The 15,304-nt window shown below is 35.1% G+C and overlaps 1 protein-coding gene across 1 annotated transcript; it reads right to left on the bottom strand.

Moving 5' to 3' along the window:
• Positions 1-7,840: 7,840 nt before the first annotated feature.
• On the bottom strand, positions 7,841-10,599 carry LOC141712852 (trihelix transcription factor DF1-like). Its single transcript, XM_074515952.1, has 2 exons — positions 10,135-10,599; positions 7,841-9,397 (listed from the first exon to the last, which is right to left on the bottom strand). Exons 1-2 carry the CDS (start codon positions 10,350-10,352, stop codon positions 8,098-8,100), a joined length of 1,518 nt encoding a protein of 505 aa, XP_074372053.1. The 5' UTR covers positions 10,353-10,599; the 3' UTR covers positions 7,841-8,097.
• Between the last annotated feature and the right edge of the window lie 4,705 nt (positions 10,600-15,304).

Below are 15,304 nucleotides of genomic sequence, written 5' to 3'. Positions count from 1 at the left end.
AATTTGATTGTATTAACACTGTATTCAACCCCCTTCTACAGTGTTGTATGACCTAACATCTGTGAATTCATTCTTCCAAGATCTTGAATCTGTTTACTTTCAGATTTTGCTCTGATACCACTTGTTAGATAATGAATTACACACACAGAGGGGGGGGGGAGGGTGAATGTGTTATGTGTTTTTCTGCTTTCTTGAAGTATTATGGTGATGAACAAAGTAAAATTAAAACCTTGTAGTGAAATGTGTTAGTACTGAATTTAAACAGATAAAATAGTGAACACAGATCTTTCAAAACTCACTTAATTTTCTATTAAAATTAAGAATGTTGTGCTACAAAATTTCTAGGCTCTTTATTGATGAAGAGCTTAGCTTCTTCCTTGAGAGAATACAAGATTTTTTATCTTAATTGTTACAACTAAACAAAGGATCCAGTTTCTACTTTATAGAACAGCAAACACTGGTTTTTACACAACATGCAACAACATGTACTAAACCCTACTTTTGGATAACCAAATCTTTCTATTTCTAGCTTAGTGTATCTTTTCTAATCTTGCATGCCTATGACTTTCCTTTGCCAGTTAATCTTGGACTTCTTCAAGATGCTTTTGTAGACTTGTCAATCCAACTGATTGAATTGTTTATTGATTGATAATCTTGGATATTTAACTGGTCTGCACTTTGTACTTTGAGTTTTACCTCGAGAGCTCCAGTTTAGAATATAGAGAACTTGATATCTCGATAAGTATATTGGCTTATCGAGATCTCTCATCACTCTATAGTTGTTTTGACTTATCGAAGTCTCTGAGTTCTCTATTAGAGAATTTGGCTTGTCGAGATCTCTCATCTTTGTTAGGACGAAAACACGCGCTAATATTCACGCAAGTATACGCGATCGCAAGTAATATAGAATTAATTCTAGTTCATTCCCACAGAGACTGGTTTAGGTTAATTTCAATCAATGTACTTATGCAACAATGGTATGATTATTGTTCAATGCTAAAAAGATAACAAGTTCAGATTGTTTATAACTACGAGATTATACTAACTAATATTACTAAGAGAATTAAGGTTGATTTACTTATATAACACAAACATGGGATTCTAACTTCATTAAATACTTCATTCAATAGCCTTTTTGTTCTTAACCTTAGCATGCAATGGTGATGATAACTAATCAGATAACACGAAACTAGTAAATGCAACTTTCGTTGTACTAATACCCTACTACCAGACATCCACAAAAGAGATAAAAGCTGAATAGACACCAATTATATTGAGATACTATATGTCTATAGAATTTGAGAACATAACAGTTTAATACACAAGTTATCTATCATGATTACATAGGGCAAGTAAGATGGTTAAAATTACCTACGAATCATGCATATCAAGTATATGAACCTATGCTAGCATGGAAAATTCTAAATCTCTATATTTCTTTCGCTTCAATAGAGATTAACACGCTATCTTATAAGTTCGAGACGCTCATAAGATGAATAAGCACAACCAATATTAGATATCATACAATCACCATACACTAAGGTATCGAAACAATTTAATTATTGAAATCCATAAGTAAATCCTCTAGAACCCCATGATAACGATTAGCCCATAACCGAACTCATCATCACCTCGGGTTCCGATGAAAGCATGATATAATAAACTAAGTATTTATAAACTGAATAATAAACAAAGTACGTTAAACAAGAGTAATAGATTCAACAAACAAGAAAACTAGCATCCAAGATTATAACTTAAAACAAAGAATCACAAGAATAAACTAGATCCTCTTTGCCGTGGTTGAATTTGTGCTTCTAGGTCTTCTCGCCGTCTTCTCCTTAAGCTCCGTTGTGAAAAATGTCTTTAAGTTGTCGTTATATAGCAGCCCAAATCGTCCAAGAGCCCATAAAATCAGTCTTCTATTCAAAACAGAATTCCTGGAAATCGACCTGGCACGGCAACACGCTTCACCGGCACGGGCACGCTGCAACTCTGAGAACCGGCGCGGCCGCACTGGTGTTTTTATTTTCTTGACTGGTTTGAGATGGCAATCCACGAGCAAACTTCCAAGACACCTTCCTAACACCAATTTAGCACCAAAGCAATGCTAAATCTCCTTGATCTCTTATTTATGCCTGAAATGAAAAACACTACAAAAATGCATCAAATACACAAATAACTCGAGTACAAAACACCAATTCAAGCCCTTGTCGGACGTTCTAAGTGAACATGAATGCCACTTAAAAATCTTCATGTCTTCACTTTTGCTTATCGATGTCTCTGAGTTCTCTAGTGACAAATAGACTTATCGATATCTCAGAGTTCTCTAGTGATATTTTGACTTATCGATATCTCATAGATCTCTAATGAAGAAATGACTTGTCGATATCTCCAATCTTCATGTCTTCAATTTGACTTGTCGATATCTCTGAGTTCTCTAGTAGCTTTTCTTGACTTCTCGATAAGTCATTATGGAGTTCTCGAATGACTTCTCTATAACACAAAATCTGTGACTTGTAGATTTCTTGACTTAGAATATTTTTACAAAATAGATTTATTCAACTTCAAGCTTCTTCATACTTTTCCTAAGGCATGATCTTCATGATATTCTTCCAGAGCTTATTCTTAGGCTTGAGACTGTTTACAGAAAAATACTCCAGTCTAGTCTATTTACATTTTTACAGACTTAAGTGCTACAATACATAATGCAAATATAGATTACCATACAACTTACTTAGGGTTATCAATTTAACTTAGTCTTGTTATAGTACATGCATGTCTTGCACAACAAGATTGTAGAAAAGCAGTTTGTGGACTAACACTACAGGCATAAAAGTATGGAGGTGGAGATTAAAAAGAAAGATTATAGTTAGTAGAATCAATTGGAAAATTCAACAAGATTGTGTTTGCTTTAGCTTGTCTAGCAGGAGTAATGTAGTCTTTCATCCAAATGGGTTTCAATTTAGGACGAAGAGAAACACGAGGAGCAAAAGAAGGTACAGACTCAGATATAGATAACTCTGGAGGTATATTTTGTGAAGTGGATGGTGACAGAATAAGGTTATAGGAAAGAGAAGGTGACACATTAAGGTCTGGATTTGTAGGAAAATTATTAGTAGATGGAGTATTTATTTGTGCAGTTGGGGAAAAAGAATCATCCATGTCAACTAGAGGTGTAGGTAACACATTATTATTCTCATAATATGAGACAGGAGGAGTACAAGTAGGTGCATGAGATTGGTTTAAATCTGTGGCAAAAGGAAAATGGTTTTCGACGAAAGTAACATGTCGTGAAATATGAAACTGACGTATAAGTGGTTCAAATAGTTTGTAACCCTTTTGTGTGAAAGAATATCCAAGAAAAACCACTCTTACAATCCTGGGTGACAACTTATCAGAATTATATATTGTCATATGAGCTAAGCAACCAAAAACACGTAAATGGTCAAAGGAAGGAGTTCGATTTAGAAGCTTCTCATAAGGAGTAACATACCCAAGAACAATGGTGAGGATACAATTTATGAGATATGTTGATGTAAGAATGAAATCACCCTAAAAGGAAGGGGTAACTGTGCTTGAAACATTAAAGCCCGTGATATTTCCAGTAGGTTTCTGTGTTTACGCTCTACACACCCATTTTGTTGGGGCGTGTAAGGACATATTGTATAATGAACAGTCCCTTGTGTGGACAGAAAAGAAGTCAAATCTTTATTGATAAATTCCCCCCTCCCTTTATCAGTACGAATGCATTTGACAGTGGTGTTAAATTGAGTATGAACAGAAGCAAAGAAATCCTTTATGGATTGACAACATGTTGTTTTGTAGGAAATAAAATGGTCCAAAGAGCCCTATAACAATCATCTACTAGGGTTAAAAAGTAATTAAAAACTAAATTTATAGGAGTTCTATACGATCCCCACACATCACAGTATATAAGCTCAAAGGAATTTTGAGCATGTGACTGACTAGAAGTAAATGGCATCTTACATTGCTTTGCCAAAGGACAAATGCTACAAGGAGTTAAATTGTTTGAAACATTATAAGGAGTATTTAAATTGGAAATTTTAGACAAAATCTGGGATGGAATTTGTCCCAAACGTCTGTGCCAAATTGAAGTATATGAAGCAGAGTGAGCCACAGTAAGAGCAGAATTGACCGGAGTGATGATGAGTTCGTAGAGTCCTCCAATGATGTTACCAAGAACCAATCCCTTCTTCTGGTATAGGTCCTATAGATAACATTTAGAAGAAGTAAAAAGAATGGTTGTGTAGAAAGTTTGCCAACAGACAAAAGATTGAAGGTAAAAGTTGGAACAAAAAGCACTTCAGAAATAAACATGGACAGAGGATATAGCCAAACAGAACCCATGTGAGTAATTGTGGCATTTTCCCCATTTGGAAACTTTAGACTCAAAGGAGTAGAAAGAGTGTGAACATTATGCATAGAAGAAATATCATAACACATGTGATTAGTGGATCCTGTGTCAAGGACCCATGTATGTAGTGACAAAATTGTGGAAGAAAAAAGTGAAAAAGTAGTACATGCTAGATGAGTAGCAAGACTAAACTGAGGTTCAGGAGCTTGGGGATGTGAACCACCTTTACTCAGACACTGCATAATAGAGTTCAACTGTGTCTGTAGAGCATCCATTTTAGATGTCAAATTATTCATTAAAAGAATCAGGTGATACAGACTGTGTCCCTAAGACTTGCATAGCTTGTGGTTTGACAGCACGGCCTTGGCATTTGAGTTAGAGAAACGTCGTTTGCCTTTATTGTTTGGATGATATGGATAGTCAACTGGATACCCAACTAGTTTACAACAACATTCTTTGGTATGTCCTTTAATATGACAATGTGCACATTCTTGCATATGATGAGCTCTGTCACTGAATGTATACTGAATATAAGCAGTAGGACCATTCTGTAACAGGTGAAGAGGTAGAATTATGAAATTGACGCTATCTTTCCTCCTGTTTTAGCAACATAAAGGCCTGATTGACAGTAGGTCAGGGGCTCATCATAAGCAATTGTCCCCTAGCTAAAGTATAACTTGAGTGCAGACCCATCAAAAACTGTATCAACTTTGTTTTCTCAAGTTGCAATTCTCATTCCTTTGTAGCTCCACATGTACAATTCACAGTAGGTTCCAAAACTTTAATCTCATCCCAACAACCTTTTAACTTGTGAAAATAGAATTTAATCGAATCATTACCTTGTTCAAGCTTAAAGTGATCTCGCTGAGTTTCATAATACTTATGACCACTAATGGCAGAGAAACGTTCATTGAGCTAACTCCAAACTGTAAAAGCACTGTCTAGATAGTTCATACTATTGCCAATGTCATATGAGACAGTGTTGAAGATCCAGGTAATGATCATATCATTTACACGCTTCCAATGTACAAACAGAGGAGAATTAGTAGCAGGAGCAGTAAAATCGCCATTGACGATCACAAACTTATTTTTGGCTGTTAAGGCAATCTGCATCGAACGCATTCAGGAAGCATAGTTCTCAGATCCTAACAGTTTCTTCGAAATCAAAACCATACCTAGTTGATCGTTATTGTGCAAATAGAGTGGATGTGAATTATTATCGATGAGTTGAGAATAGGATTGTGAGTTTGTACGAGTATTGAGTTTGTGAACAGGAGTGGAATTTTGAGGAGATAAGGTGTTTGAGGAATTGTGAGTCATATTGATACATCTTAACATAGTGTTTGCATATGACATTCAAGAAACGTAAATAGATTAATAAATATAGATCGAAGCGGATCGAAGAACAACAAATTCACAAGTAACTAAACAACTAAGCGATGAAGATTTGTGAACAGATCGAGTGATAAAATCAGTAAACAATCGAGAATCTATGGACGGTGAACGATGAATATGATATAATCGATGATAATACACATATCAAACTTGAATTTACTTGAAATGTTGACGAAGATGTATAGAGATCAGATCCACAAAAACACGGCACAGAGAAATTACTTACAGACCGTTTACAGATCGATGTTGTTGTGAAGATGATGAAGTTCATCAACAAAATGCGGAAGATTACGCTCTGATACCATCTTGATAATCAAACATTCAATCAAAACCTGTTGTATTTCACTAACTAAAATGTTCAGGAAGGTATGAAGTATCTATATTATGAAATATAATCAAATTTGTTACAGAAAGATGAAAAACTTAAATGGAGACTAATGCTCATCTACTAGCTAATATATACAAAGTGATGTAATTGGTCCTGTTATGATAAGAGATGTGGAGACTTGATAAGCAGAGGTGAAGACTTGACTTGATAAGCAGAGGTGAGTGTATGGAATGATATAAGTAGACTCTCATATCTGTAATAACATCCCCCCATTGTATTTTTCATGTGCATTAGCTTGTTTGTGTTAGCTTGTCAGGAAGATGTAGAGGGAGAGCTGAAATTTGAATGAATATTTGACAAATTTTTACTTCTCTTTTGATTTCTTGAAATTGGTTTAATGTATGAAGCTTGTAATATGAGGAACTCATATCAAAGTTGATGAAGGATGAATAAAAGAAAATTTTTTAAGTCGACGAGGGCTCAAAAACGCGCGAAAGCTGAAAAACAACAGATACTCGGTGTAAACCAGGTATCATAACCCCAACTGAAAACAGATACTCGATGTATTCCATCGGACCAGGTCTCGTAACCCCTCGTAACCCCCAATATACAAGCTCTCTTCCTTTTGGGACATAGTGCCTGTTTGGCTTGTCACAAAATCAACTTATATGGGCTTTTAGCCCAATTTCATTTTTACATGACTGTTTGGCAAAAAAAAGGAATGACCATTTCATGCACCAGAACGTTAATAAGCAGAATGTTGGTCTCACGATACGTTCTAATTCTCATTCTGCGTTCCTGTTCTTTTTTCTTTTTTATGGTTATATAGTTCTTGTTTTCTTCCATAAATAAACAAACTAATCAAGCTCTAACATATACATCTTATAAAAAATATTTTTTGCTTTACCTGTATTTTTGTTTATTAATATTTATCATATTAATATTTAAAAATTTTAATATATTTTAATTATCAATATAGTACAAATTAAATAACCCGTATCAGAAACCAAAACCTCATTTTTAATAAAATTTTGATACCTATTTTTCTCTCGTGCTAATTATCCTTATTTTTAAATTTTCTCTTTTTATTATGTATTCATATATGAAAACAATTAATTCATGTAATTTATAATTTTAATTTTAATTGTATTTAAAAAAAAATATTACTTATAAGTTATAATTTACCGAACACATTATTAACTTATAAGTAACTTATACGTAAAATTATCCAAACGCATAAATAACTTATAAGTTACGGTGTTTATATCACTTATATCACACTTTTCAACTTTAAATTATAAGTTACATATTTTAAAAAACCCCAAACGGGCCAGAAAAAAAAAAGAAATTGCCTTTCTTTGCTTCCAAGCCACTTTATACAAACGAGGAGGAGGGTTTCCATCCCCTAGACTGACTTGTAGTAAGAATAAATTGAATTTGTTTTAACATACCTAGGGCTAGGGGGAGTAATATATAAGATAACCTCATAACCAGTGTCCTGGTATCAAATTTGATCAAGTGCAAACGCCATGTAAATAACAAGAATGTAGACACCCAACTCCAAGCTCTGATGCAGAACTTATTAACCAAAGGAGGGCAATCCAAGAAAACTCGTCATCCCATCCAAATCTCCGAACTAGCCAGTTAAACAGACATCAACTAGATATAGCACATTCGGAATCTTAAAATCTTAAAATATCACACCACTTGCAAGTAAATCATCAGGAAAACACCTAGAGACGCTATTTAACGGAAGGACTTCCAAAATTATCCCATTACAACATACCATTACAATACACAACACCACCATAATGGTCTCTCTCACACACACTCATATATAACCAAAAATTTGATGAATATAGAACAAAAAACTACATGATATTACTTCCCGATCTTGGCTTCCATTAAAGCCCTTAACTTGGTACTGATACACTAATACAAGACCCATTGTCATCAGCCCCTACAACTTTATGACAATAAGAACGAACAAAATTCAGCCTCATTGCTCAGCGACTGCCTCCGAAGGATTCTCGTTAGCAACAACATGATATTCGACATCCATTTCATCATCACGAACATCATCATCATCATCATCATCATCATCATCATCTGCATCTTCATCTTCTGGAGTTCGATCAACAAATTCACTTTCTTTAATATCTTTTCGTGCAGACTCTAGTATCACTTGTTCACGTTGATGGCCAATCATTTGCATTAAAATGTCTTCAGGCTTCAAGTTACAACCAGAGCTATCCGAAGTACTATGGTCGAACTTTTTTGACCTCTTCTCGTACAGAGAGTCCAGCCTGTCAAAATACGGACATGTTTTTGAATCTTGACGACGTTTCTTATTGCTTTCTTTCACTCTTCTGTAATACTTATTAATGTTCTCCCATTTCTCCTTACACCTCTTGGAACTTCTATCATAACCAAGCCTCGTCATGGCAGATGAAACCTCCTCCCACACTGATCCCTTTGATCCGCTATTACTGTATTGCATGTCCAAATTTTCTCTGACTGTGATTAAAGCTTCCACTTCGGCTTTTGGCCACCGAGAAGAAGGAAAACCAGTAGAATAATGGACGATACTCTTTGTGACTGGTGAACTCTCGCGAATATTGTATTGCGGTTGCGGCATACTTAGAATTTTTTCCAATGGAGTTGAGATTATGGGCAACTGCAGAGGAGGTGATTGCTCTGAAATCTTTTGCAAGAAAGAAAGAATAGCAGCATCTTTTGCTGCAGAAGCGGAGCGTTCATGGGCAAGAATTCCTTGTTCTCTTGTCTTTGTAGCCAATTGTTGTGCCCTCCATTCTTCTTCTCTATTCATACGATCTTTCTCAAGTTTTTCAATTGCTTCTATGAACTTCATCTGTAAATTCTCTTGCCTCTCCAAAACTTGCTTCATCAATCCATTGAAATATTCCATCAACTTTCTCTTTTTTTTGAAATGTCCTCTCCCGGAAGAAGAAGTGGTAGACGTGGATGTGTCCATGAGCTCAAAACTTGGGTTTGGGGTACCACCGTGAGGTACCTGACTTGCAGGTTTTGCCAACATTACGGAACCACTTATGGGTTTAGACATAGACATTGTATGTTCCACCGAATATGTTTGTTCTTGGTGTATCGGATACGAGGACTGATTGTCGAAAATCTCAAGCTGCTCAAAATATCGGTAATTCTTACCATCCTGTCTACCAGATTTACCCTCTTTCGTTCTCCTGTGATATTTATAAATGTTCTCAAACTTCTCTTTACACTTCTTTGAGCTCCTGGTGTACCCATACTCGGATAGTTTCCTGCATAACAAAAGTTCCATAGTTATTAGCAATCCACTATGCTCTTGCAACTTCAAATTTAAACAAAAAAACTAAATCAAACACAAAACCTGTATAACATCGCCCAACTACTACACGAGTTACGAATCAATAACATCACTATAAAGAGGCTTGGACATTCTAATTTACTTTAGAGCAAGAAAAGAAAAAACGCTTCAACCGTGTCCACACATACACATAGTCCCGTTCCAGTATTACCCTTATCACTACAAACCATTTTAAACTAGAGACTCAAAATATATCCAGAAATAGATAAACAAATACAAGAATCACCAGATATTCAAAAAACAGCTTGAATTTCAATTTAGAACTTGAAAGTATAAAAAAATGTATGTGTGTCGTAGTAATAAATACCGAAATCAAAAAACAATAATGCACATAAATAAAATCAAGATTTGTTTTTATTTGAGCAACTCTATCAACAAACATCAACAGTATGACTTGATAAACCAAATTAAACAGACTATAACCATGAAGTGACTCTATACACACACAAAGCTAACAACACACTCACATATATACGAACGAATTCAAACAATTTTTTCGAAAGACATAATTCATTATTTTACAGCAACTCTGCCAAGATATAAACACTACATAACCAATAAAACCAAAATTAAAAACAAGCTAAACAAGTAGCTCAACTTCACAAACACACAAAGCTAAAATACAAAAAGATACAGAAATTGTAAGTATACCTAGAAACTTCATCCCAAAGAGGAGCTTTAAGATTAGAGTCTTTAAAAGCTTCATCCATACTCTGTCTAACTTGCAACAAAACAAGAGTCTCTTCACGAGGCCACCGGTTACCGGCTGAGTTCCGGTCACCATCATCACCACCAGCTGAATCTGAGCCAAGACCACCCTCATTTTCAAGATTTACGGCGGCGGCGCCACCGGAATTATCCACCAACATTGCTTGAGTTACTGCAGCTCAGGGTAAAAAAATTGTGGGTTTTGTAAAGAAATGGGTGAGTTTTGTTTTGTTTTTTGAAATTAATTTTGAGTTGGGTTTCTTTTTATTTTTCTACCATGTTTCTTTGTTACTTGTAGACTGTAGTAGCTGTGGGTGAAGCTAGCGTCTGTGTGTTGTTTTTATTTGTTTTGAGTCGGTGAATTAGGGTTTTGTTTCGGGGGACTAGTAGATAAGTCTTGTGGTTTTGTTTTAGGTTTGTGTTTATCAGAGCAATTGCAGTACAAAGTTACAAGTGATACCATTTCTATAATTGAAATCAAATGTCAAAAATTTTAACTCCAAAAAAGTTCCGTACTTTTATGCAAATATGTATATATGTATCCTTAATTTTAAATTTAAAATCAAGAATGCATTTAGCCACGTCATTATACGACTACAAATGAGATGCATGTTGTATTTTAAATGAAACTTAGGATAAAGTGACAAAATTTAGGTAAATAAGGAAATATTTACTCTTAACGTGCCATTGTCTTGTAATCTTGTTGGTATTTTCGATGTCCGTTAATTTAATTTTTTTAAACTTCACGTTTACAGTTAAAAAAGGTAACCTTTAAACTAGAGACGCAAACCATATCAAGTCGAGTTATATATGAGTCGAGTCGAGTCGAGCCGACCATAATTTTTTTAAAACAAGTCGAGCCGAGTTTATAAAGCGAGCCGAAAAAATGTTCACAATCGGCTCGTTTAAACGAGCCAAGCCGAGTCGAACACGAGTTTACTCACGAGCAACCAAACTGAGCCGAGTCGTGTTGTTCACTGATAATTCGCATATATTTTTTAATCGACCAATCTTAAGATATAACTATAATTTTAGAAGTTATATAGAGATCAAATACTAGTTTTATCTTACAATTATATACGCTCACTCACACTCTACACTTATTTCTTAATTATACAAATTTATTAATTTATTTCACAAGTCGAGTTTTAAGAATATAATTAATTTTACATTATATTATTGAAACATTCATAACTTTGAAAGTGGTATGTGTTAGGTAATGAATCACACACAGAGGGGGGTGAATGTGTTTTTCTGATTTTAGGCTTTTCTTGAAATATAATGGTTGAACAAAGTAAATTAAATCTTGTATAGAAAGGTGTTCATGCAGAAATTAAACTTGCATAAAATAAAGAACACAGATCTTCAAAACTCACTTAATTTTTGTATTAAAAATTAAGATGTTTTGCTACAAAATTTCTAAGCTCTTCTAAGTTAAAGAGCTCAGCTTCTTCTCGAGAGTGTTACAAGAATTTTTGATCTAAATTGTTACTTCTAACTAGAGGACCAGTGTTAACTTTATAGCTCAGTTAATTATTGGTTTACACAGTAGATAATAAACATTCTATTAACTTCTGTCACTTGTCATTTCTATTTATAGAAAAGCAAATCTTCCATTTTTGGCTTAACATATCTTTAGCATCCCGTGTTTACTTTAATCTTCCTCTGTCAATTAATCTTTGCCATTGATCTTGCACACTCTTCAAGCTGCTTTTTGTAGACTTGTCAATCTAGCTGTTGGATTGTTTGTTGATTGTTTATCTTGGATATTAAACTGATATGCAATTCTGTACTTTGAGACTATACTTCGAGATCTCCAGTTTGATTTATTTGAACACTTGATATCTCGACAAGTATAAAGGCTTATCGAGATGTCTGGTACTCCATAATGAGTTTAGCTTGTAAAGGTCTTCAGCTCATCGAGATCTCTAGTCTTCATAACTTCACTTGACTTGTAGATATCTCCGAGTTCTTGAATGTATATAGACTTGTCGATAATTCTGAGTTCTCTAGTGAAGGAATGATTTGTCGATATCTTTTTGAGTTCTCGAGTAACTTTCCTAACTTCTCTACTCCCGGTGGATATTGCTTTATCCGTTGAGTAAATATTGCTCATCTGTCGAGTAGATGTATAGCTTATCCGTCGAGTAGATATTGCTCATCCGTCGATTAGATGTTATTCATCCATCGAGTGGATATATATAGCTCATCCGTCGAGTAATATTGCTTATCCGTCGGTACTCTCTAGAGTTTGAATGACTTCTCGATAAGTCATTCTGGAGTTCTCGAATGAATTCCTAATAACATTAAATCTGTGACTTGTAGAGATCTTGACTTAGAACATTTTTCTCCAAACAGATTTATTCAACTCCAAGCTTCTTCAAAATTCTTCTGAGGCATGATCTTCTTGATCTTCTTCCAGATAGAATCCTTAGGCTTGATACTGTTTTAGGAAAAAGACTCCAGTCCGCTCCTTTGCATTTTTACAAACTTTAGATGTTACAAGTACAGAATACAAATTTAGATAACAATACAACTTACTTAGGATTGGCCCCAAGCTTAACTGATTGCTAATGACATTTTCAGCTTCAGTAATCTTTGACATCATCTATTATATATTACAATCTCCCCCAACTTGTTCAATATGAAATTATGCACAAGTTTTGGTTGATGATGTCAAAACTTTATCTAAATGCAGAACCCAAGAACCCAATTTCCCCATCCGATCTTCTTTTGTGAATTGCAGAGTTGCATTTAGATTTATTCTTCCTTCTCCCCTTATCAATAAAAGATTCATTCTCCCCCTATCAAGAAAAGAATATTATTATCTGGCAACATCCATTAGCTGTTTTGGCATTTAGATATATTCTCCCCCTTTTTGACATTATCTTTAGGAAGAAAGATCCAGCTAGATGCACATTGTTCAAGCTTTTGTCAATGTTCATGTAGAACACTATCAGCAGCTTCAAGTTTTAGTGAAGTCTGTAGTGATGAGTTTACCAAGTAGATTAGAATAGGAAAATCCTAAACTTTCTGTTCTTTTGAATAAGTAGTCTCACTACTTCTCACTGCACTAGTCTCATGACTTTTAAGAGTCAGAGCTACCTCATAAGGATTGCTAAATCCAGACACTCATTCTACCTCTCCTTTTTCCAGGAAGGATCCTACCTCTCTTATTTTCTATTTTTCTCTCAATCAATTCTCTCATTCTCACATGCAAGGCTCAATTGTTGTTTGTCCTATAGAAATAAGAGGTGGCTGAGAAGAGTTAATCTGGGATCATATGATTAGGGGAAGACGATATAGGGCTAATCATACTCATTTCATCAGAAAAATGAGTGCATAACCATCTATGATTGGGGTCACAGTTTGACTCACAGAATTTTCTGTAATTATGACAGTGTGTTGTCCTCCACTTGTAGTGGGAACCTCCAATTGAATTGGAGAGGATTTGACTGGGTTACTGCCATGTGCACCAGCCTCAAACCCTTATGTGTCTTGCAACACACTGGCACTTGAATGTGCTAAGCTTGCCTTTCTTATGACATTGTCATAGGCAATTGTTCTTCTAGCTTTGACTGCTAGGGTAGCCTATGCTAGATTTATGAGGGGAGTTGTTCCTTCTTGAGGAACCTCCAATTGAATTGGAGAGGATTTAGATAGCTCCCCTTCAGGAGTACTACCCTCAAACCTATCAGTCTGCTAAGACTATTTGCATGAAGGTGCATTAGTGATATTCATGAAAAGCTGATAAATTTCCATGTTTGTGATACCAGTTCATTTTTCTCAAATAACAAAATAACTGAAGAACATTTTTGGGATTTTGTCCTTTTATAAAACAGGTTCCTTTTGAGAGTTACCTGAGTGAGATTGTGTTTGAGTTTATGTTTGTGTTGCTGTGCCTGGGTAAACTACAGTTTGGCTTTGAGATGTTTTAGCTGTAGTTTTAGCACTAATACCTGTGAATTGATTATTTAAATTCTCTGTTGATGTTTTGTATTAGACCTGTAATGCATTGAACATATGTATCTTTTTGGAGTTTCATTAGACAAATACATTGTAAGATATTTTAGTTGCAAGCATTATTGCGGAGAAGGAAAAATTCAATATAGATATAAGCACATAGTAATCATTACACAAACAAAAGAATACTTAGAGAAGAATTTGGATTTTCATTAATAATAGAAACTGAGTACATCAAGATATAGATTTAACAAGTAAATCATAATCCTAACTACTCTAGTTTGGACTCCTTCTTCTCTGCCTCCAATCTCCTTTCCCTACGCTCGTAAGCCCTGGACATGGAGTTTGCAAGAGAGATGATTCTCTCCTGCAACTCCATAGCAGCAAGTCGTTGCTGCTCAGCCACCCTGGCTCGTCTATCCTGCTCGAGAGAGACTTCCATCTCGAAGAAAAGAATATCAAGTTGATCATCCCATGAGAGTTCATCAAAGATCTCTCGTGGATGATCAAAAGGGCTGCATACGATCCTTTTGATGCAGATTTGAAGTCCAAAAGGGTCATAATAGACCTTATCGTCAGTCAAGTTCCGAGCTGGAAGATAAGCACCGTGGTTGAGTGTGTGAAAAACGGGGGCAGCCATTGGAGCGAAAAGATCAATAAGTGAGTTTTGAGGCTAAAAAGTTTATTAGAAAGAGAGTGCTGATGAATGATAAAGAGGGAAGCGTTTTTAATTTATAGAGGGAGTAAAGATAGAAACCAATAGACTCTTGAGTTACCCGGATAATACGAATAATAAACACATACGCATAGTAGACAGTTAGAAATGACTAGTTACTATTCCCCATGCAAGTACTCAAGAATATTAGTTACTTTAGAGAGTGACTATTCCCAATGCAAATAAGCACGCACTCCCTACACAAAAAGTAACTCCTCCTATCAGCATTCAGTCAAATAAATTAACCACTATCATCATACTCAAAACAACACAAATGATGTACTAATCTACTAACATTGGAATAACCTAATTCCACGTAAACAAGAGATCATATAATCATGTAAATGTGTCAATAAGTCAGAGAAATGAAGTCAGAGAAATGAGACAAGTATGTCAAAAGTATTTTTCTGAACAGAATTTATGAATTAAATTTGT

Source organism: Apium graveolens, chromosome 3 (assembly GCF_009905375.1).
Source record: "Apium graveolens cultivar Ventura chromosome 3, ASM990537v1, whole genome shotgun sequence".
Taxonomy (NCBI): Eukaryota; Viridiplantae; Streptophyta; class Magnoliopsida; order Apiales; family Apiaceae; genus Apium; species Apium graveolens.
The sequence above is the reverse complement of the archived record's forward strand: the minus strand, read 5'-3'. Positions and strand labels throughout refer to the sequence as shown.